General features: G+C 39.3%; 1 protein-coding gene across 1 annotated transcript in view; it reads right to left on the bottom strand.

Annotated features, from left to right (window-relative positions):
- Positions 1 to 24,806, bottom strand: part of LOC115914760 (connector enhancer of kinase suppressor of ras 2-like) — a 161,900-nt gene that overhangs the window by 24,173 nt on the left and 112,921 nt on the right. The window contains 6 exon segments of the mRNA XM_030967499.1: positions 1,183 to 1,231; positions 5,735 to 5,769; positions 15,403 to 15,657; positions 17,626 to 17,711; positions 21,388 to 21,593; positions 22,147 to 22,280. Coding sequence (XP_030823359.1) covers positions 1,183 to 1,231; positions 5,735 to 5,769; positions 15,403 to 15,657; positions 17,626 to 17,711; positions 21,388 to 21,593; positions 22,147 to 22,280 — 765 coding nt within the window.

A 24,806-nucleotide genomic window follows, 5' to 3' on the forward strand; every position in this document is an offset into this window, starting at 1 on the left:
GAGAGGTTTGCAATACCTTGGGAATCAGTAGTTAATTAGCACTGCTAAGGTAAAAATTCAAACTCCACACTCTGAGAGATAAAAGAACCACTGTAATATAATCAACTTGGTGGCAAACACTGTAAGGAAACAGAACTCACAACTCCAAATGACTCAGAGTTGCTATGGGAGACAGACAGATGATGGAGAACTCACTGGGGCTGTCAGTGTTTCAATTCTTATCTCAAAACCACACCACGAGGCCACAGCCTGAGAGTGCCCGCCCTGCCACCCCCACCCAAAGCCAGCACAGGGAAAAATGAAATTTAAAAAGTGCTAGAATTGAAGGGATGCTCCTGAAGGTAAATTAAGGAGTTCTCAGTGTAATCAGGGGGTAGGAGAAGTGCTGGCACAGAAACATTCAAGGAAAAGCAAAACTGGTTGCTTGTAGCTCCACTGGCTTTAACCTCAGGAGTTTTTAGGGGAAACTGCTTAGAACTGAGTCAGCACAGCCACAGAAAGGTTTGGGCTGGAAGGGACCTTAAAGCTCATCCCATCCCCTCTGCCATGGCAGGGACACCTTCCACTATCCCAGGCTGCTCCAAGCCCTGTCCAGCCCAATCAGTGTCAAAAGTGCCAAGTCAGAATGAAGAACTGACATTCTACAAATGAAGGTTCTGTTGTTTGTCCTTTGTATGAAATAATAACAAAACAATTTTTTACAGCTATTTGCCATTGCAAATGGAGCACCTCAAAGTTGGTACCACAAAAATATTTGAAAATCTTAATCCTCCATCTCCCTATCATAGTATTGGTGGTATTTAAATATTCTATCAGTTTTAAAACTTTTCTTTACCTTCAGGGTAATCCTCCCTCCACATGTGCCTTCCAGCCCAATGTGGTGTGTGATTCTCCTCCCCAAACCATCACATACTTGGAACACACACCAAGGTTCCTAAACTTAACTGAATTCCTAAGTTCCTAACCTTAACTAAAAGCATTGCAGGCACACTGACCTGCTGTGGTTGCAGCAGCCAGTTTCCTCAACATGGAAATTATTCCTAGATTTTTGTTTTATGCTCTTTCATGACATAGGAAAATGTCAAGGTTTGGGATATCTAAGGTATCTTTTAAAAATGTGACTATGAATTGAACAGCTGAGGAGTTTTTTTACTTATTTAAGGCACATTTATAAATCCTTACCTTCCTCATGGATGTGTTTCCTGGATGGTCAATGGCAGAACTTGCATATCTAGGACAAACAGGAGAAAGATGTCAACCACAGGAAAAAACCCCAAACTGATTACATAGTGCTTACAGACACTCTGTGAATTTCTAAATATAACCACAGCATCCTGCAGCACAAAGTTCTGTAAGACTTTGCTACAGGATGCCAGAGATACCAAGAACTGACACCTTAAAAATGCAATAATACCATCTCTGATATATGTGAGCTCTGTAAAGACTGGAGATCAAAGCAGGGCAACATTCTGGATTTATCTACCTGGTCACAGGAATGCATTTTTAATCACCTCATCTGGATCCATGATTTACATTTAGGTTACTAGAACTTCCATCTCTTATATAATATATTCCTGTTACAACGAGGAAATTCTCACTGCAGATTAATTATTGAGTATTTTGTAGTGAGGTTTGAAATCCCTGGCTCAGGTCTCTGCTCTGGGCTGTTGATGCTTCAAGCAACTCAGGTGCACCTGCAAATCTCTGCAGTACAGGTGCACCTGAACATGCAATATTGGCAGCAAAATGTCAAGACTGAAAGTAATTTTTAAAATGTTTATCTGTTCTTATCTCTCCAGCATTAACCACAACTAAAAAAAGTAATTTCCCAAGCACACTGCCGTGACCATGATTAAAATAATCTTTAAGCATTCTTTACAAAGACAAAATGTGTTATGAGAAAGAACTTGAGCAGTGTTTTCACACAAAAAATAAGCAAAAATTCAGCAAAATGTTTATCCAAGTTGTGCCCCGTGTGTGAGTAATGCAGTTTTTCTGCCTCTCTCCCCTTGTGTGGTGGTGTTCACAGCGGTCCCAGGACGAGGGAAGAGACGAGAATCTTGACTCTGTGTTTCAGAAGCCCGATTTATTATTTTATGATATATATTATATTAAAACTATAGTAAAAGAATAGAAGAAAGGATTTCATCAGAAGGCTGGAAAGGAAAGAAATGGAATGATAGTAAAATCTTGTGACTGACCAGAGAGTCCAAGAGAGCCGGACTGTGCTTGGCCATTAATTAGAAACAACCACATGAGACCAATCACAGCTGCACCTGTTGCATTCCAGAGCAGCAGATAATTATTTTTCACAGTTTGTTCCTGAGGCCTCTCAGCTTCTCAGGAGAAAAGATCCTAACGCAAGGATTTTTCATAAAATGTGTCTGTGACACCCCTTGCAGGCTGAGGGAAGCAGAGCTCTGCCCCAGGTCCCCACAGGGATGTCACAGCTACAGGACACACCCTGGCCAGAGCCCACGGGCCTGAGGGTTCCTATTGCTGGGAAAACTCTCCTGAAGTGAAGATCAGGGAAAAGCTTGGCTTCCCAAAACCTCAGTGCACCCACTCAGCCAGGGGTTCCACCTCCAGCTGCCGCTGCCTAAATTGGTGCCTTAAGTTTTTGCTTTTGTATTTCCAGATCCTGGACCACATTAGTACATAACTCTGAACTTCGTATGAAGTGTCAGCAGTTCTCCTCACAGCTCAGGCACACAGAGCAATCCTTTTCGCAGCCCCAGAACCAAGGACACTGCTCCAGCTTCAGGCCCAAAAAAGTGCAAACAACAGGGAATGGAGGAGAGCAAACTGGGAGGGTGGGACTGCATCACCTGGAGGTGGAATTGAACAATGAACCCCAATATGGAAATGGACCAAAACTTGTAAAAGTGTGAAAACTCCTGACCCAGGTTCTAGCCCTGGCTGGACTCCTGCACTGTCTGAGGTGTATCCTGTGAACTCCTTTTAATAAATCCCCACTTTATTCCTTTAACCCTGCCCAGCCTCTGCTCCAGGCAGCCTCTCCAGGCATCAAAACCACAACTCCTGCTCAGGAGTGAGGGCACAGCCTCCAGCCACAGGAGCTGTGAGGGGAGCTCAGGTTTCCTTGGCAGGCAGGGCAGGTTTGTGTGAGTGTCCTGCACCAAGGGACACAGCTGGAGCTCCTGCCCTGTGCTCACAGCTGGGCCAGCTCTGAGGTGCTTGGCTGCCCAGAGTTTGGGGCAACCCAGAGCTGGAAGGCAGAGATCCCTCATTTCTGCTCTGCCCCAGGCTGGGACAGAGCTGCCAGCCTTGCTCTGTGTTCTCCTCATCAAATGAGTGAAAAGCTCTCCCCAAATGAGTGAAAAGCGTTCCCAGGGACGCCCTGCAGCCTCATGGCTCTCACCAAGCTGCTGGAGTTCCCTGCAGCCTGCGGGAGCTTCTACCCCATGCAAGAAACCTCTTCCTTCTCCTTGGCTTTTCTAAGGCAGAGGATGCAATAATAAATACCCCAGGAACTCTACAGGCCCCTGTATGTTGAAATCACAGAATCCCAGGATGGTTTGGGGTTGAAGGGACTTTAAATCCCATCCCATTCCACACCCTGCCATGGGCAGGGACACCTTCCACTGTCCCAGGTTGCTCCAAGCCCCATCCAACCTGGCCTTGGACACTTCCAGGGACCCAGGGGCAGCCACAGCTTCTCTGGGCACCTGTGCCAGGGCCTCCCCTTCCTCAGAGGGAAGAATTTCTGCATATCTGACCTAAATTTTCCCTCTTTCAGTTATTGAAGATAATGATATTTCACCCAAATATGTCAATCTATCTACACAGTTTGTCTCTGGTCCTCAAAGCCTAACTCTAGGGGATAAATATCTGAAAATTGGTTTTTATTTTGGTTTAAGCTGTTAAAATAACTTTAGGTAAGGTTATTAGGAAGGTGATATAATTCTGCCTCTTGAAATATTTTTCAACATGCTTTGGGCCTGAAATCTAAAATGTGTGGGAGAAGGATTCTTCTATAAAAGAACAGAAAAGCGTAGCCTTTTGCTGTGAAAGTTTGCCAAAATTTCATCAAGTCATATGTCCCTGGAAAGTATCTGTTGGCAGGTGCCCTGTCCTGTCCACCAGGGATGTTCCATCTGGATTGCAATGTCCCTGCCAAACTGGGCCTGTGCAACCTGCTGGGAAAAACAGGAGCCCTTTGCTCTGGGAGGAACAAAATTGCTCAGAAGAAAACCAAAATCCTCTGCAGCTCTTCCTTGTGGCTGCACCAAAATGGGGGCGTGGAGGGGGAAATGAGATGGTGACACACGTGGCTGCTTGGGGAGGGTGGGGGGTTTCTTCTGATGCACAAAAGTCAGGCAGGAAGGAGCCCAGGGAGGGCACAGCCAGGCTGAAAATGGGAGAAACAGGTGGGAGAGAAGAACAGGACAGGAGAACCTTTAAAGGGGCTGGGAGACTAAATAAAAACAGCCAGATTTACAGAAAACAGCAGGTTTTGAACGCTCAGGTGTAAGAGGTGAAGTCAAAATGTGACATGAAGTTTTAATTCAAAAGAGAGCAAGAATAACTCACTCTCCCACCAGGTAACCCTGCACAGGAGGGAGGCTGCGAAGTGGAGCAAAATATTAATATTAAAATATTAATATGTTTAATCTCCTGTAAAAGCAAACCCCCACGCTTAGCTGAGGTGATGAACTGCTGGCACTGGAGAGGCAGGACTGGCTGTTGTCAGCTGAGGTGGAATTTCATTTGATCTCTGCTAACAGTGCTGCTCCATTGGGTTCATAAATGCCATTTTAACCATGCACAGCACACCAGGGAAACAGCAGCAAATGGTCACCACTGCAGCTGCCTTTCAACTGCATTGTGATGTTTAGAACACACATAAAGAGGTAAAAATGCTGTCAGCCCTGAACAATCAAGTGTGAGGTGGTCAGCAGCTGATAGTGTTCACCTCAGACTTTCAGCTGTAATTCTGGGGTGTTTATAGCACTAAAGGGAATCATCAGCAGCTGTAAATCCTTTAGATTGGCCAAAGCACTCGAAATCTAATTAATTATTCAGCTTCTTAAATGGGCTTAGGCCATATACAGGATGAAAAAACAAAAAGAATAATTATCATAGATTACAACTAAACTGAATTAGAATATATGATGATACAAAGTAGCTGTTGCTTCAAACATTCCTTTAACTGTGACTTTTGGATGCAACATGAACATGAAGGTAATTCATCAGATAAACAGCAAAGAAACGAAAGACAAAAATCACTGTTTTCCTCATTAGAATAAATTGATTCAAGTCAGACCTAAAGGCCAAACTGAAGACCCCATTTTTAATAATCTGTGTACTCCAAACCACAAGTATAAGCAGTAATTTTGGACAGACTGAATTAGAGGCAAATGTTCATTGAAACATTCTGCCTGTTGGTTAAGAAAATTGTGTTAGATATACATTATGTCTTTCATCCTCAGAGTGAGTCTGAAATACTGAATTTCAAAAGTAAAAAAGTAGATTGGGCAACATAACAGTAGAATTTTTCCCCTCTACAAATATTTTTTAAACTTTTATCTGAAGAATTTTTTTAACCTTTGTAATTTTTATTTATCAAACATTCATCAAATGTAAATTATATATCGTTAAACCCTGAAAATCTATTCCTCAAATACTGCAACAAAATTTCTAGAAGTAAAGGACTTTAATTCACAAATATAACTGTTTATATATTTAAACATAGAATAACAGAAGTAATTACCTTTCAGTATCTCCACTGACTGTATCCCCTGCTCTCTGTAGAAGAAAAATAAAGAGCATTAAGCACAAAGACCAGACTTCCTTGGTGCTCTGAGCACAGTGAAAAAATGACAGAGGTAAACCACAGTCATTCTGCAACTCTAAAGCAAAGGAAATGGAACATTTATTTCAATTTCCAGCTAAGAGTTATTTTAAAATGAAGATCATGCTTAAAACAACTTGCATTTGCACTTATAAACTAACTTCAGATGCTCTCTAAGTGTGGTCAATGCTCTTTAAAATAAGAGAGTTACAATTTGTTTGAATGTTTGCAAAAGTGTTAATATTTGAAGGGGAGTTTACATGCAAAGAATGAATATTGCAATGTAAAATACAGAATTTCAGAAGGACAAACTTTCTTTGACATCACTCTTACATAGCTTTAAATAACTTGATTTACCACACTGGTTATTCCTATCAGGTTTGGAAATGAACCTGTCTTCATGGAGTAAGCAGCAGCTGATCTGGGGTTAAAAATAAAATCTTCAGACAGTTTAAGTTACTTTAAAACAAGTTTTATGATGGAGGATTTTTTGCCTCAGCTAAATATTGAAATTCACAAAAAACGAAATTCACAAAAAAATGAAATTACAAAAAACCACCCCCCCATATAGGTGGTAAAATTCACATGTATTTGTTTACAAATGCAGAAATCTACAAAATCTTTGACTTTCTGGATAAGCAAATAGGAAACTGATCATTTCAGTAAACGCAGAGTTTGTGGTTTGGTGCCATTTCTTGATGCCTGCAGCAGATGTTTGCTCACAGATAATGTTGAGCCACAGACGAGCTCAGAGCACAGGAAGTTTGCTGGGTGCATTTTTGCAGCAGAGCTTCTAAGGCAGCTTTAGAAAGTACATTTTGCCTCCTCCTCCTCCAAGGAGTCCCCCTTGCCCCTGGGAGCCCAGTACAGAACCAGTTATCAGCTTTTAGTGAGCTCCAGCTGAAATATTCCAGCAAATGGGAGCTGCAAAGATGATCCCACTCAAATAAGGGGCCTTATCTGATGAAAAATAATGAAAAGTGCCCTTACACTAAAAGCAGGAGTTCTCTGACATTCCTTGTGGAAACCAGGCAAAGGCAGAGCTCCCCACTGAGTGACTGAGTACAAAAACCCTAACACCCTTTCCCGAGAGCCATAAATGCCTCAATTCTCCTCTGAGTATGCTGAAATGTAGCCTGGAGAACTACTCACAGTTTCTCAAAGCAGACTGGAAGTGTTAACAGCACACAGCTAAAGCAAAATAGCTGCTTGAGAGATGTTTTGGTGCTGAAAATGCACTGCTAAACACAAATGAACCAGTCTGAGCATCCCTGGAAATACTGGGGACAGCCCAGGAAAATATTGTGTGGCCAAGCGAGCAGAAGAACTTTGACAGCAGCACTACCCGTGCTACTGTTATAAAAATAGAATTTATTCCTACCAGAAGGCTCAAAGCTTTCCTTCTCTTATCCCTCTGACTTCCAAGGTTTCTAATTTTAGCAACTAAAAGTGGGACTGCTAATTCAGTCAGTGCTTCCCATTCTATTCCTTAATTTCCTTTTCCAAAAATGCTCCCAAAGTAAAAGCAAAGTGTTTCCAAAGCAGGGTTTATTCCCTCTCCCCAAATGGGTCCCATCCCACACTTCTCCCTGGCACAGCTGAGATAAACCTCCCTCACCCTGCTCTGGCTGCTCTTCCAGCACCTGAATTATAAATTATCACTGCTGTAAGAATTCAGTTATGTATTTCCTTCCAAGAAAAATGCACAAAATCCACTTCTGCCCCACGTGATCACCATGGATTGTGGCTTCCAGATTCCTTTTGATCAGACAGATTTCCTAAGTGTGATGTGAACTTGCATATATTAGGCTGAAAAAGACTTACTAGAGAGAAATTTGCTTCTGATAATAAACCACATTTTTCTAGAGGTCAGTCTTTCAACACCACAAATTTTTCTGCATTACCAAGCATTAATTTCCAAAGATATTGAATAATGTAATCTCATTAACTGAAGCATAGTCTGTAGCAGGGAAATTTAAAAAGACTCTATAACAGTGTGAAAAAGAAAAATATTATTTAACCATTGGACAACTCATAGATTACTGTAACTGATTATTAGTTGCTGTAATTTAGAAAAGAGCAAAGAAGAATATCTATATAAATACAGAGGGAGAGAAAATTGTTGATATTAGGACTTGAAACATAAAAAAACATAATTACACCTTTTAAAGTCTATCAATAATTAATTTATTAGAAGAAAAATCTCAGCTCCTGACCAACTCATCACTAACACAGAGATTATTACCAGTAATTAAGTGTGGACATTTGGGATTACTACAGACCTTTGTCACATATTTATCATCTTTTATTTGATTGATTTTCTCCCCAGAGAAGCTCTCTTGGGAGAACAATCTTGTTGCCAGCTTGAAATGCCAACCTTTATAAAGGATTTCTGGTACTATACATGGAAACACCCACACCCTGGCATTTCTATAAATGTCTACCTATAGCTAAAATTAATTTCCTTGTGTAATTGTAATTACATGCAGATTCAATGATGACAATGACAATGTGGAAGGCTCCTACCTGCATTTTCAGCAACCTTATATATAAAATTTTTTGAGCAGTCACTTCTTATCACTTTGTGACATTTGAAAAAAGAAAATTGCCTTTTCCTAGTTCCCAAAGTAAAACTTTACTCCATCTTACTACAAGGCCACTTTCATGAGTAGCAGACATGTGGGAGGCTCAGGAGACACCAGTCTTGTCATGCTGTCAGAGACTATAAAGCACAAATTCTGTGAAATTCAGGTCACTGGCACCTATCTGCCTTCTTTAGTCAGCTCCACATTCCTGGAGCTCCAGGGATCCCCAGGATCTGCTGCTGCTGCCTTGCACCAGTGCAGATGAAAGGACACCAAAGCCTCTGTGGGGCCACAGGCAGATCTGAGGCTCCTCTCCCAGAGGAAATCCTGTAGAAAGTCCCATTTACCTGAAACTTCTATAAACAACTTAAAACAAAAAAAAAAATAAATAAAGTTCATTTGAATCAGACTTTCTTTTCCTAAGTAAAGAAATCAGATAAACCACTGAGAACAGAAGAACCCTGAGCTGCAGAGATGGTGTGAAAATATTCAACACCCATTATTTACCTGTTTCCTAAACAAGAGACAGGACTAGTTGGTAATGAGATTAGAATAGTTTCATAATGGGAGTTACTAATCTCAGTGGCCAAATTCAAGATATTTATTCCATCTACGTATATCATTTATTCAGATGCAAAGACTCAAAAGCTTCTTTACCATTCTGTTCTTCCACTCTTCTATACTCAGATACTGAATTATTATTAATGAAAGTAAAAAAAGAAAAAATTATTTGTCCTTCTGCTTCTTTAACTCATATATTTATTATCCTGAAGATTTCTTTATATCATGTTTGTTCAAAAACAATCAAACTGTGGCCTTGTTATGAAGGGCTTTACTTATCTCTCTACCTCAGAGAGATGATGCTTTCACCCACTGAATCTGCTTTCAAAATTATCGTGCTGAGCTAAAAATAAAGATGGCCTTTGAGGTTTTAATTCCACTCCCCCTTGTTGAGGGGAGAGATAACAGAGACAGGAAATCACCCAGTGTAATCTACATTCATGTACAGTTGAGGGTACTCCAATTTGTGCTGAGGAAAAACAAGAGGGCAGGTGAGAAAATGAGCTGGGGGCAGAGGGAAGGGATCCTCTGGAGTTTGTAATGATGGGAGATGATCACACTGCCAGCACACAGGGGAGCAGGGCAGCTCAGGAAAAACAGGCAATTCCTCCTCCTTCCTCTTCCTCACCTTCCCCATTCCCATGGGAACAGGAGACCCTGCCCTGCACAGGGCTGACCTTTGTGCCATGAAATGTTCCTGGTTCAAACCCAAAATCCTGCCTTTGTGCCATGAAATGTTCCTGGTTCAAACCCCAAATTCTGCCTTTGTGCCATGAAATGTTCCTGGTTCAAACCCCAAATCCTGCCTTTGTGCCATGAAATGCTCCTGTCCTCCAAACCCCAAATTCTGCCTTTGTGCCATGAAATGCTCCTGTCCTCCAAACCCCAAATTCTGCCTTTGTGCCATGAAATGTTCCTGGTTCAAACCCCAAATTCTGCCTTTGTGCCATGAAATGCTCCTGTCCTCCAAACCCCAAATTCTGCCTTTGTGCCATGAAATATTCCTCTCCTCCAAAACCAAATCCCGCCTTTCTGCTCCCATCCTCCAAACCCAAATCCTGGTTCTCCTGGTGGGGAAGGAAGTGGGAAAGGACAAGGGAGCAAGGCTGAGCCGCTGGGTAGAGAGAAAATTCAGAGGACTCCCCAAAAGCTTTCACCTGGATTGCTGCACATTGATCCTTTCAGCAGCGGGAGATGATATTTGTGTGGTAAGGGAGAGATTTCTATTTGGTGCATCTTCTGGAGGATAAATATTGCAATATTGCAATTCTCATAGCAATAATATCAGTTGTGACTAATATTTACTAACAAACAGCTGTTAAATTTGGCTTTAGATTATATATATAGACTATACATTTTTGTTATATTGTTTTTGGCAAAACAATAAAACCAAGGCATAAATTCATTCACTAAAATAATACAATGCACTACAACTTAGTTTGTTGTGGTTCTCTGGAGTCAGAGGACTCCAGAATGTTTTACAAATGGTAATTTACCCATGAAGTCAAAGCAGGTTAATGAATGCTTCATTTGCTGACTTGCATTGGTGGTGGTTTGTTTGAAGATGCAGAATATCATCATTTAAATATGCTCTAATAGAGCAGAATTACTTCTGAAAACACTGCATATGTTTGGATAAAGGCAGCCTCATATTTGCTTTGTGCAAAGTGTCCTGATAGAACTGCAAATAAAGGAATTCCAGGCCAGCCAGGCAGGCTGAACTCTTGGAAGCAGCAGGAATGAGCAGCCTGTCTTGGGGCTGAGTTTGCAGACCCATCCATCCCAACCTGGCTGTTCCAAACACAATCCCAGCCCCTCTCCTGAGCCTCTGCAAGGGGCTGAAATCAAGGACAACCTGAGTTCTGGGTTAACACTGGTTTAGTCTTTTTTTTTTTCCTGGATCCAAATCAGTTATGAAGTTCTTGATTACTGAATGTGGAAACCTAAAGACTGATGATATTAATATAGTATTAAAAAGAACCTTTCTTAACATTTTTATTTTCCCTTATATTGTAAAACACCTTTTTAAAATATCTATTTCCCCTTTGAGCTGTTTACAGATTAATGAAAAGTGTAGTTTAGAGAGTCAGTTCTGAACAGAACTCTAAATAAACACATTACTGGACATTGCTACTCAAGGATACTCTTCAGGTATGAGAGAGACTTGTCAACTCAAGCCTTCATGTGCACAGTCCCAATGAAAAATAATATTATTTTCCAATCAGTACAACTGGGCAGACTCATTTTGAAGCTACAGAACACAGAAATTACTTATATTGGCTTCTCTGAGCAGCCAGAACCCACACAGTCATCCTCAGAGCGATTTCCCAGCATATCTGCAGGTAGGAAAAGGTTTTTCATATTACAGATACTTAAATAAAAAGCAAAGATAGAATTTATTCAGCAATTCAGAAAGGAAATAAAACTCTAAAGAAAGTAATGCTCAGTTTTGTTTCTTTCTGCAAGAGCAGGAAGGAATAAATAAAACATGAGCACATTTCCTGCAAAATTGGCAATAAAAGGCTCCTCCCTCAGTCACTGGAGCTGAATATGTGTGATTCTCCCAGACTGTCTTAATTATTCCACTTATCAGAGCAGCACTCAGACTGCCTGTCATCCCAAAAAAAGCATCTGGAACATCTGGCACACCCCAGCGTGCCCCCATTACACAACACCCAGATCTACATTGCTTTTGCACAGGTTTTAATTCCCAGCATGTACCACTAAACTTTATATCGTTTGTCAAGCTGCCTCTGCAGCCCCAGGAACAGTTAAAAGAGCATTTCCATCACCCTGTGCCACAGGGATGAGTTACCAACTTCCTGGGATCAGCAAGAAGGGAATAAAAAGCAAGTTAAGCAAGTGCTGTGTGGCAATGACCAACCCTAAAACACCATCATGCTTCAAATGATCTTTCAAATAAAAAGTGACTCCTGGTCTGGCACTCTCAGTGAATACCATTATTTCTGTTTGACTGTGAAGGGAACATTGAAATGAAAGAATTGATCTTAAAACTCATTAAAAATTAAGTCTTTTCAACACACTGAATTCTAATTCACACACACAAAAAAAAAATTAGAAATTCCAATCTATTCTCCAGTTTTTTAATATATGATACTACAAAGGAAAATATCCAGTTACTCTGTAGATAATAGGCCCAGAACATTTATCACCAAGTAAAACCAGATGAGAGATCATTATCCAATTGGAGAATTTAATGTGGTAACCAGCAAATTGAATTTCAGAGCTTCAGAAAGTTGTGCAAGTCTGAGGCAATAAAACCACAGAGCTGAACACTGTGTGGATTTCCAGACTGGATCTGGAATGAGAATTTCAATATCCTCCTTTTTGATGGAAGTTTGTTGCCACAGAGCAGAAAGGAACTGGGCAGCAAGATAGGTACAGTTTTCCATAACTTTTTGTAAAATCCTGAAGATTTTCCAGGATTTTTTCGTCTTTTGTTTAATGGTCAGAAATGCAAAATGAAAATTTCCCAGATATATCTGGTCTACTGAGCTGGAGTCCTGTGTGATATGTTAATTTTCTGTAGAATAATATCTGGTAATAAAAAATAAAAGCATATTCAGGTTTTAACTCTATCCTTGTAAGCCCAAATTTAGGTTCAACCTGGTACATGATGTCACTTCAGAAGTGAAGCATTAGTAAACATAGAAAGTCATGTTCCAAGAGATACTCTATTAATTAATAATTATTTGTAACAGCCTTGCTAATTGTAATTGACTCTTGCTTAGGTTCTGTGACATTGCATATCAATTAAATTAGAGTTATAAATATATCCTGGAAGGGGGCAGTGTTTCTTGACAGGAATATTTTGCTGCAACATGGCTTCATGCATCATTTTATATCCTGGGCACGCTGCCAATATTGCATTACCTAAATATCCATTTTATATAGGAACTCTGCATCCTCCCAGCAACTTATGAAATCAGGCTAATTGTTTAATTTTAGGTTCCAAATCAACGTTCCTTCCAAAGCATTAATCTAGTGGTGAATCTCTGCAATTACCAATTTTGCAAAACTTCTTACGTCTGGTAATTTAAACTACTGTTAAGTAAGTGCCTTTTTGGGTTTTTTTGCTACATATTTATGTAAGTGCTTAGAAAATTAAGCAATGGCTAAGTGATGCTCAATTCCTCCTTCCATCAAGCCATCTTTGTTTGATTACAAAACATTATCACCTTCCCTTCACTAAAGATGATGAAAATCCTATTTATCCTCTCCATTTCCCAAAGCGTTTATCTGGCCTGAAATTTTGATCTATATCCAGAAGTTGTACTGGGCATGTGTTAAGAGGAGAGGATTTCATGAAAATGTGATTCCACCAGTTCTGCACTTTTGCCTTCCATTCAAAAACACAGAGCAAAAGTAAGAAGAGAAGCTAAACCAGCTTTGTCAACTTCTAAATAAAAAATGTAGCAAAAGCTGTTTTAAGGTGATTTGGTCTCATTATCCAAAAAAGGTTTATATATCAAAATGCTTATGGAAATCCTGGTAACACCTTTAGATATTAAGGAAATGAGCTGACCTACTTAAAACTAATAAATTTATATCTAAGAACACAACAACTCTGTTACTTTTCCTTTTTGCTATCAAGCTGCCATGGAACATTCTTTGATATTTCACATTTTTGTTCTGGGTAGCTCTCTTTCAAGATAAATATGCCTTTTTTTTTTTTTTTCTTGGCTTTTCAGAATTCTTTCAGTATTCCAAGTGGAAAGACATTAATGTGAATGATTCTGTGCTGGCAAGAACCCACAAAATCTGTGTCAGCAACTCTGTGTGTTTGTCAACTCAGTTCCTCTTGTATATTTATAAGGCAGTTGACAAAGTGCCTCAGATATTCTGATTCCTGTGATTATCTCCTGAAGGACTGCAGAGGTCTCTTTTTATGCTGCTCCAAAAATTTATGGTGATAAAAGAATTAATACTGCTCTGTCAGTCCATGAAGAATCATTTTACCTGTGCCCTCCTCTGTAATCACTGCCCATGGAACTGAGTTTGTGAACACTCACTCGCTTCTAGGGTGGAACAACCACTCCATGTTGGCTCTTCCTTTTCCAGTTTCCAGCTTTTCCTTCAGACCCTTTAGAGTTGACATTTTATGTCATTCAGGTATTTTGAAATATTTACTTTATTATCATCCAATATCACTCTGCTAAGCGGTCACATCAATTAATTGCATTATAGGGTGGAAATCATGCAAGAAAATATAACTTCAGTACTGAAATGAAGGGTAGAATTTGCATCTTACCCAAAATAACCTATTTGCTCTCTCTTCAGAACTCAGGTGAGCCAACAGATCATCAACAGAATTCCAAAAACTGACTGAAACCACCTGATTCATCTACCAAGTTATGAAATATTGTTGGGGTTTGTTGCAGGTTGTATAATAATTTTCTCATTCATCCTGATAAGTTGCCTGCTGGTTTTCTCTCCAGGTTTGAAATCTTTTGCTTTGATTTTATGATGCTGATAATCTCTGTCAGAGAGATTTAAATCCACAACTTAAGTAAATAAATTTAAATAAACAGTAACTCCATTCAGCTCATCTGTTTTTACAAGACACAGTAATCAAAGTGAAAATACAAAAGCTTATAAATTAATGTATAATAAATCATTATCAGAGGCTGAGTGCAGGATCCTTATGAACTTTCAGAGATAATACAGTCTAATTAAACTAAACTCAGTGAGACTGAGTAATTAAGAGCACGATTTTATTAAAGCATCTGACAGCAAATGATTCTTGCCTTGTGTTTTGCTGTTCTGTCCTGACTTTGATGAGAAAGCTGTCGTGCTACTGACATTGAAAAAGTGACTCTTAGGAGAAATTCGTCACGACACCAACACTGAGCAGCTTTCACAAACTGTGAAATACAGCATGAAAACATGGAGTAGAGGACTGAGCCTTTATGCCTGGATCAGTCCTACAGGAGAACACTTGAATACCTAGTTCAATCCTACAGGAGAATACTTGAATGCCAGGATTGATCCTAAGGGGAGAACATTTGAATGCCTGGATGGATCCTAAGGGGACAACACTTGAATGCCTGGATCAATCCTACAGGAGAGCATTTGAATTCCTGGATCCATCCTACATGAGAACTCCTGAATGCCTGGATCCATCCTAAAAGAAAACATCTGAATGCCTGGCTCAATCCTATGGGAGAACATTTGAATGCCTGGATCCATCCTAAGAGGAGAACACCTGAATTTCTGGATCCATCCTACATGAGAACTCCTGAATGCCTGGATCCATCCTAAGGTGACAACACCTGAATTCCTGGATCCATCCTAAGGTGACAACACCTGAATTTCTGGATCCATCCCACAGGAGAACACCTGGATTTCTGGATCAGTCCCGCAGCAGAACCCTTGCTGCTCTCCCCAGGCTCAGCAGGGAGGTGCAGGCTGGGCACTCACGTGGTAGAGGGGCACGGTGTTGTTCTCTGCCAGGGAGAAGCCGAGCACGTCCTGCTGCCCTGGCTCCATCCTGATGCTCATGGTGGAGGCCAGCACCGAGGGGCTGATGGGGAAGCCGGGGGTCCCTGGCCCTTTGCCCTTCCTCCTGGACCTCCTGGCCGTGTCCCTTTTGCTGTCCTTCTGCGCCAGGGGCTCCTCCTGGATCACCAGGATCTTGTCGTCGCTCAGGTAGCGCAGCAGCGAGTTCTCAGAGTCAGTGGTTGGAGGGGGAGGAAGGCAAAAAGAAACATTAGGAAGAGGAAACAAGCAGAGAACCATTGTATTTGCTGGGAATGCCCTGATGAAGGCAGGAATGATGCATTTGACTCCATGTTCTCAGAAAGCTAATTTATGATTTTATTATTATTATTTTATAATTATTATATTATAATAATATAATAATTAATATAAAAACTCAGGAATGATGCATCTGACTCCATGTTCTCAGAAGGCTAACTTATTACTTCATAGTTATTATAATATTACAATAATATAATGAATATATTAGTTATTATTCTATTAATTATAATATATCATCTATAATAATATAATCTATACTAATATCTAATAGTTAATATATTTAATATAATACAATGCACTATAATATAATAAGAAATATTATATTAATTATATTATATAGTAATATATTGATGTCATTATTTTGTTATTAATATTAATAACATTAATAATATTAACATTAATCATATTAATGCCATTTTATAATTATTATATGCTTATTATTTATAATTATTATATACTTATTATTATTTATAATTATAACTATATTATATTAAATAATACTATACTAAAGAATACAGAAAAGACATTGAATGCTCAAAAGATAATAATGAAAACTCGTGACTCTCTCCAGAGTCCTGACACAGCTTGGCCCCAATTGGCCCAAGAGTCAAAACAACTCACAGCAGAATCCAATGAAACAATCACCTGTGATAAACAATCTCCAAACACATTCCACACAGGAGAAGCAAATGAGATAAGAATTGTTTGCCTTTTTCTCTGAAGCCTCTCATCTTCCCAGGAGAAAAATCCTGGGTGAAGGGATTTCTCCAGAGAATGTAAATGCCACAGAGAAGCATTTTTGGCTGGCCAGAGAGCATCCCTGGGTCCTGTTAAACTGGGAAAAGTCCTGGGAGTGTCCAAGGAATTGTGAGGGCTCTCCCTGCACTCCATTCCACATTTCACCATGGATGGTAAAAGGGAGCAGACACAGAAAATATTACTGGCTTGTATCATGCAGGGAGCATCTCTGGGACCATTCCAGACACCAGGATTGTAATTTCAAGGAATTTGACAAGCTGGAATAACGGTTTTAAGGAGATGTGCAGCAAACTTGGGCACAGTTTCAAAATGGGAGCTGGCCAGGCAACAAGTCTGTTACTGTCTGCAACAGTGAAATATGAGCTAAACACACATCAACAGATTTGGAATAAATCAGAAAAGGCTTGTGCCTTAAATGAAATTTATTTTCTCTTGGAATGAAAGTTTACTGAAAAAAAATAGTTTAAAATCTTGTATTGATCTTCAAGAATATCATTCATTTTTTGTCACATTTTTAGGAGTCAAGTTGAACTCCTCTCAGCTTCCAAACCACGTCTAAAAGATTCTAAAAAATAGTATTCAAGAATCTTCAACAGTCAGTGTCACAATAAATATGGTCACATATTTGAAGAATATTCTTTTGAATTATATGTTTTCTTTTTGCCAGAGGAAATAAAGGAGAAAAGAAACTGTGCAATCACTTTTCTTGCAAAGTTCCTAATTCCCACTGGGATCAATGGAAGTTTTTGTGATTAGAACTGCTGCTCTGAACACTGACAGTACAGTTGCTGATTTCTGTTCCAACTTTTAATTCATACTGATCAAAATGTTCTCAGAGGATGCTACTTTACATCTGTAACATCACTTACTGTTTTCTAGAGCTGTGCAGATTTGGAATTGATTGCTTTTAACACATATCTGAGCCTTCAAAGTACTTTTCTCCTTGAAGTTTATGTTTCTTTATACTAGAATTAAATTCCTGCTACTAATACAAATTTTTAATTTTCAGAAATAGAAACAGAAAAGCACAGACACTAAAAAAAAAAGATGTTTTTTCCTGTGATGCTCCTTAAGCAACAAAGGAAAAACATCTTGGAGTAGAGGAGAGAAAAAAAAATACTCACCTCTGCTTCCCCTCTTGTACATGTTCTGTTCTTTGGGCTCCCCAATCCAGCTGTACTCAGTAGGCATCGAAACTGGCCTCAAATCTCCTGCAAACAAGGCAAGGAAAACCAATGGAATTTTGGAAGGCTAGGAATGGCAGGCTGGAGGGTCAGTAGTGTAAATTAAATAAATTCCAGGTGTGACACAACTCCTCAGAGCAGTCCAGCATTAGAGCTGTGCCCTTCAGGAGCAGTGGAACATCCCCGAGCCTCCTCTTCATCACCCCCCCCTTGAGGGGGGCATCACCAGCTCTGGTGAAATTCCTTGTAAATGTAAAGCAGATTACAAATTTATTTGAAAACTCTGCTCTGTATGAACTTCCTCAGTCATTAAACAGGTGTTGGGAATAAAGAGAGAAACAGATTTTAAGTGAAAATGCTGTAGGAAAAGTAGAGAGAGAATTAATACAGATGCAATAACAGAGATCTGTCAGGGAAGCATAAACCCCCCTGACCTGGGAAATCCCAGGGTGAGAAATGAGGGGATCTCATTTCGAGGAACATTAATTTCCACTGGCTCAGGAGGAAAACCTGGGGCTCAGTTTGGGGACAACAGGCAGCAAAGAAGATTCAGCCACGGGGGTTTAATCCCTGGGATTTCATGGGCTGGGGCAGTGGGACCCTGATGTGCCCAAGCCATTCCCTACCCGAGCACCAGAGCAGGGATGGGAGGGCAGCAAACCAGGAGCACCCCCAGATCTCCTGAAATCAGAGGGGTGACATTTGGGGTACTGAGATTTGCCCAGATTACACTTTTATACACACCATGAAATTTAGTGGATAAATAATCCTATGGAAAAATACATTTCATTGTCTGCCTCTTAGCTGAGACTAGAAATGTGGGATTCAACTCCTAATCATTAGAAGAACATTATCAATTAAGAAAAAACCTCAATAAAAAAATCAATACTATAAAAAGATAGAGAAACAAGATGAAAATTTTGTAAAAAGAAAACAGGGAGGCACAAAGCAAGTGAAGATCAACATAACCAAACTGAGCAGTTTTTCTGTAAAGAAAGGAAAGATCTGAAGCTCTGAAATGATTTTTACACAAATACAGATACCACAGCACAACAGAGATCAGAAATAGAAATTCAGGACAGGAATCACACAAGGCAAATGAACAAGTGATTTTGTAAACTGCTTATTTCACTTCCAAGTCCTTTCCCAATGAAAAGTAACCTATAAATTGTTTTGACATTGCAGCTTGGATATTTTTCTGAGAAGCAAAAAATTGTTGTGTACAAGGATACCAGAATAAAGTGAAAGAAAAAAAATAATTTATGATGTTTTTCCCTCTAACACGTAAATGGAATATCTTTGAAATGCATTGCCTCAAGAGCTCTTTAGACCAGAGCATTTTAGAGTCAGGAAAATAATGTTAAGTAAAACAAAAAATGCATTGCAACGTTTCTAAAAACAAGCTTAATTTTCATAAATACATTGGAAAAAATGGAATTATTTATCTTCTTGTATTTTGCATGTACTGTCAATATCCATCACCTGCCTGAGTATCCATCGATCTATCTACCAGCTGCACAGGAGACTGATTTCTAATAATGGCTGCAACCCTGGTAGGTCCAAGGCTGGAGTTTTGGAGCAGTAGTTTGTGTCAGCCCAGGCAATAATGAAAGTGGCTGCTTGGCCATGAAAGGCTTCAGAAGTTTTATTTTCATCTCTTTGCTCATGGCTCTGTGGTTCCAGCATCAGTTTGTTTGAGCTGCCATAAATCCTGTCTTTTTACTGAAAGACACATTGTCACTTTGGTGATGGATGTCACTTCTCAGTCAGAAGTACAAAACCTTCCATTACAGTAGAACATCATTTGCATGTCTGGTAATCAACAGATTAATTAAATCTGTAGTTAAAAAAAAATCTGGTGTAGCAGTCATTTTTGAGAGAAAGGCATATTTCAGAGACTTTAAGACCAAATTCCTTCTGGATTTCAATCAGAATTGTCCATCATAGACAAAAAAAATCTTGTGTACTCCTGGCATCAGGCAGGGAGCCCAATAGTTTAAGTCACCGTGCAGGAAGAATTTATGAACGCAAGCCAAATACACCCATCTGGCTCCAATTTTAATCACAGTTAAGATTTCTCTTTACCTTTCATTCTAATTCTGTTTTAAAATGATGTCACTTCCCGAGGAGATAAAGAGTGAACATTACTGGTCCCAAGATGGAATCCTGTTCCTCAGCATCACAGCTCTTTCAAGCATCAAGCAGATGACTGAAGCAGTTACTAAAAATATCCTGCCTATAACAAAGATTTATTAAGATTTCCTCCCCTGAAAAGGTTCTGTGTGCATATACACACACCATCAAGTCCATTTTACTTGCCACTTTTGCCAGAAATCCAGCTGCAATCAGCAAATTACAGCAGCAGGAGAGAAGTTCTGTGTAACTGATAAACACAAGATAAATACTGAGAGCAGGAGGCAGAGAAGCTGCATTTAAGAACATCCCTGGTAGCAAAGCCCACACCAGAATCAGCAGCAGAATCAGGGGCTGCAGGGCTTTAAGAATTTTCTTTTTTCCCCCACTGTGCTCCCTTTCAGCTGCTGTTGGATCTTCCACCAAAACCTCTCCTGGGATTCTCCCTCTCCCCTGAACTGCAGCAGGATTTTAGTGCCTGTGTTCTTCACTGACACGTTTTCCTTCCCTGCTCTGAGCTTCTGAGAGGTTTTCCCTTTCCTAAATTTCAAAGACAAAAACTTAGGGAGTTGTTGGGGCTTTTAAACAAAATGTGAGAAAAAAAGATCTCAGAGTAGGGGAATAAAGGACTTATGGATGGCTTGCCATATATAAATAAATATCTATATAGATCTCAAAAGATAGCAGCTGCCCACAGAAAACACTATGGTCTTTGCTTTCTCTGAGGCTCAGAAATAATGCCATTTTCCAAATCACACATAATTCCAGTTTTCAAAAGAAATCTCCTATCTGAAATTTGTAAGCTTTACAAAACTGTCCTACTGCCTTGCAAATAAAGCAACTGAAAATACACAGCCCATACACTGCTGTATTTCAGCAGTATTTTTCTCAAACTAATTAAACACCAAGTAATTCAGTTTAAACAGAGAAACAAAAAAAGTTAATTTTTAACAACACCTTTTGTATAGAACCACAAATATAGATCCATACTCTTGTATACAAGCACATGTGATTGTACACCTGTACGCTCAACAGTACACACTGAATTTCTATAGAAAACCAGAGTTAATTATTGTTTAATAGCATTTTATATATTTAGGCATCCTCATGCTAAGATTTTGAAGTACAGTTCCAGCACTAATGAGTGCATTGTAGGATACTCCTCATGCATTTAATGCAGTGCTGAATTTTGGAGGGCCTTCCATCTTACAGACACTTTCACACCACAAGGCAGTTCTTTCACTGAAGTTTAACAGCCCAGAACATTGCAAGTGGAATAATCTCCAGGAGTTTGGGAGGGGAAATTGAGTAAATAAAGATGCTGGCTATTCAAATAATATGAATTTAATTACCATTCAACGTTCCAGAATGAACTGCAAAATAACTGTATAAATAACTTCTGACCAGGAATGTTAGTGTGTGATTTTTCTAATTATTCCTTCATGTGAAATTCTGTTTACTGTTCAGAGCCAGCAGGTCACAGTCTGACAAGAATGACAGATTTGGGGAGGGTTGCAGCGTTAAGAGCAGGGTTTGTAAACCAGAAGGAGGTTGAGCAAGTGCAGCCTACCGTGGGTGGGGGTTTTCTCCCTTCTCCTCACGCCCGGGGCTCTGCTCCTCTCGTACTCGGAGCCCCCGGGGGGCCCTTCCCCCTCTATCAGCGTGTAGAATTTCCCACTCTCGTGCTCCAGGAAATAGTTTGGGGACTCAGAGCCTTTCATCCCAGACTTTCCAAACTTGCTGATGTCATCACAAGACATGATTCCAATTTCATCCCTAAAAACAGAAGATGATGGGGAAATGAACCATTTAAGGGAAACTTCCAGCGCGCAACTGCCTCTCCCAAATGCTACAAATGAAAAGTTTTGCAATTGAAATGTTCACTTTGTAAGTGAGGCAATTCAACAAATGTAAATTAACAAAACCATCATTAGGTGCCACTTTAATTGCGAGATAAACATTCAGGAGTTTTCTAGGATCTGAAGGAGAACATCAGGAATTGTTGTAATATGAGCATACAAGGGTTTCCCTTGCAGAAGTGCTCCAGAATAAGATAGAAGTAGACACATAAAAGTAAATCAAACCAATTGATTAAAGACTTCTTTAAATACTTTCTTGATTTAAGGCTAAACCCACATTTTGTTCAGCTAAATGAAAGTTAAGTCACTCAAAACAATAATATGGTGCTTAATGTATTTTTAGCTCTTAATTTGATTTATTATTTACCTTGATGGGGGGCTGTTGGTTTTGGTTTTGCTTTATAAATCTAATGAAACCAAAGTGTAAAATTTTATTTTTCAAAACCTCAAATTCCTTAGGACATAAATACCTGGGGCCATAAAGTCCTGACATAGGGGAAAGAATGAAAACATCCTGGAGTGCAGAGTTGTCCATTTTTGAGGACATGCCCATCGTACTCGTTGGGGTTGTAGAGCTGCTCGTGGGGCTGGTTGGAATCACAGGCTGCAAAAATCAAAAAGGCACATGAAGAATAAATTAATGTTTTCTGTGCTACAGGAAACAAAAAAAATCAGTGTGCATAATTTTAGGAATTTTGACCTCTATTTTTGGATTAGCCATTTTTTTAATTTCTGAAGTTTCTTCCAAAAAGGTGTCCAGTGAAACTCTAGACTTCAAGAAAGTTATGAAAGAAACCGATAAACGACCATTAAATTAATTTAAAAGCCACCTCAAGGGAAAACCTGAGACTCAATCAAAATATGATCTTTAATCAATGCAGAAAATCAATTATCTGAGGAGAAAGGACACACTGTATTAAATGCCATTAATACAGAAGTTAATTACAGAGCTCTGGAATACTTGTACTGAATGAAATGATTGTGTTGGTTTCAGTGGAAGATTTATTGTTAGCAAGGACAGAACATCTTGATTTTTTAAGACAGCAGAATTCATTATCCTTTGGCTTTATAGCCATGGTGACACAGATACGTGTTCTATGGTAAATAGCAAAGAAATAGAAATTAACCTAAACAATAAGTATATATCCTTAAAATTTTCACTTTTTAAACTTCACATGACATTGATCACAATTGTTGGGTTCAGATGTCACAGAGAAGCTCAAGTCAATGGTCTGCAAGGACTAGAAGGATGATAACCAAATGTGCTGGGCAGGATACAGAGATATAAACAAAGAATATCTTTCAACCAAGGTTCAGTCTGTGTTGATACTCAAGAAACAGAAAATATTTTTATGTATAAAAGTTATGCTTAAATAGATAGAACCAGTTTTCTACAGGTGGAAGGAAAAGCCAGTGACTCAAAATTTGGATGAAAGGTATAAACACTGATCTTTTCCTAAATAAAATGTGTTCTATCCTCCAGAGGTAAACACTGAAACATTTTTTATGTGGTTCAAAAAGTAAAAGCAGTCCTAAGTACCAAAAAATGATATTTTTTATAAGAATGTTATTCTACAAAGGGATCAAAATTATATTAGTTCTCTATGCTTATTGTTAAACTAAATAATAAATTGTGTAGTTGTTCTGGATCAATTAGTTGTGACAGAAGGATTATTCTAATTTGAAAAGTTCTCCAAATAAAAAGAAAAAAATACAATATGTGTTGTATTTTATTTGAATGAAGTTGTAGGGTGCACAGCCCTATTTGCCATTGCCAATTAAAACAACAAAAGCAAAAACATTTTGTCCTGAGTGGGAAAATAATTAGGGAGTTTAAAATTTAAATAATCTTCTACTATCACATAATGTCAGCCAGAGACAAAAAGGGGGGAAAATGATGTCACAAATCTCACTGAAAGATAATAGAGAACTGACAAATGGCAACTGCTGTTGTTAATTCAGCATCAAGGAAAACCCTCTGAAGCAAAAGAATACTACAACAAGGCCAAGTAATAAATTTTATAAGGCCTCATGGATTCTGTATCATCAATAATTCATAAATTACCTATGTGGTATAATTTTAAACTTAATTATTCCAGAAAAAATATTAATAACCTCTTTAAGTGCCTTAAGCAACAATAGAGAACATGACAACTTTTATTTAAAACTTCCTGCTGTGCACCAACCTGAGGTAACAAATATGATTTCAAGTTCTTAAACCCTATTTCCTTTTTGCCTTCCCTAATTATGTACTGCTTTTGTTTTGGTTGTTTTTGTGGGTTTTTTTTAACAGCAGAAAATTGATTGACAGAAAATGGAATGATTTCCATTCTATTTAAAATCAGAATGGAAAAATTGCTCCACATGTGGCCACAGAAATAGGTAAATGGGGTGCACCATGAAAACAGCGCGTGCAGAGAAACATGCATGGATCAGGACCTGGAATATGCCATGAAATACAGCACACCCATGTGTGTTATCCCTCTTTGGTGACAGTCTGACTTTTGCTGAGCTGTTTCTCTCTCAATCTGTTTTCTCTGGGGTATTTTCCTGCAGTTTGGGGCTGTTTGGCCGTTCCCCATACTGCTCTTTTGTCGCTGCAAACCCTCCTGTCTGAGCTGTGTTCTCTGCTATCCCAAAGCCTGTTCTGCAGGATCCCATTTAATCCATGAGCAGCAGAACCTCCAGAACAACAAAAAAACAAACAAACAAACAAACAAACCCAGAAATTCTCCTGCAAATTCCACAGCTCTAGAGTCTAAAAATTGCCAAAGTCACCGAAAGGTGAGGGCACTGCAGCCAACAGGAGAGGGAAGTGAGCTCACTGCTTCCAGCAGCAACAAGCTGTTGTGTCAGCTGTCCAGGAAGCACAGGCTTCAGTGGCATCTTGAAATTTAATCAGGCTGCTTCCAAGTCATTACTGACAATAATAAATAACACCAGATCCAGGTGAGAGCTGCGGGAAGCAGGCAAACCCAAAACCTGCGCCCTGAAACGGATCCAGGTCCTCACGCTCGAGCTTGTCTCTGTGGCAGGAAGAGTAAAAGATGTAAAACTGGTTTTCTATGCCTCATAACAGAATCTACTCTTAAGAAATAACACTGGCAGGGCTGGTTTTGTTTTCCAAAGA

This window comes from Camarhynchus parvulus, chromosome 4A (genome assembly GCF_901933205.1).
Source record: "Camarhynchus parvulus chromosome 4A, STF_HiC, whole genome shotgun sequence".
Taxonomy (NCBI): Eukaryota; Metazoa; Chordata; class Aves; order Passeriformes; family Thraupidae; genus Camarhynchus; species Camarhynchus parvulus.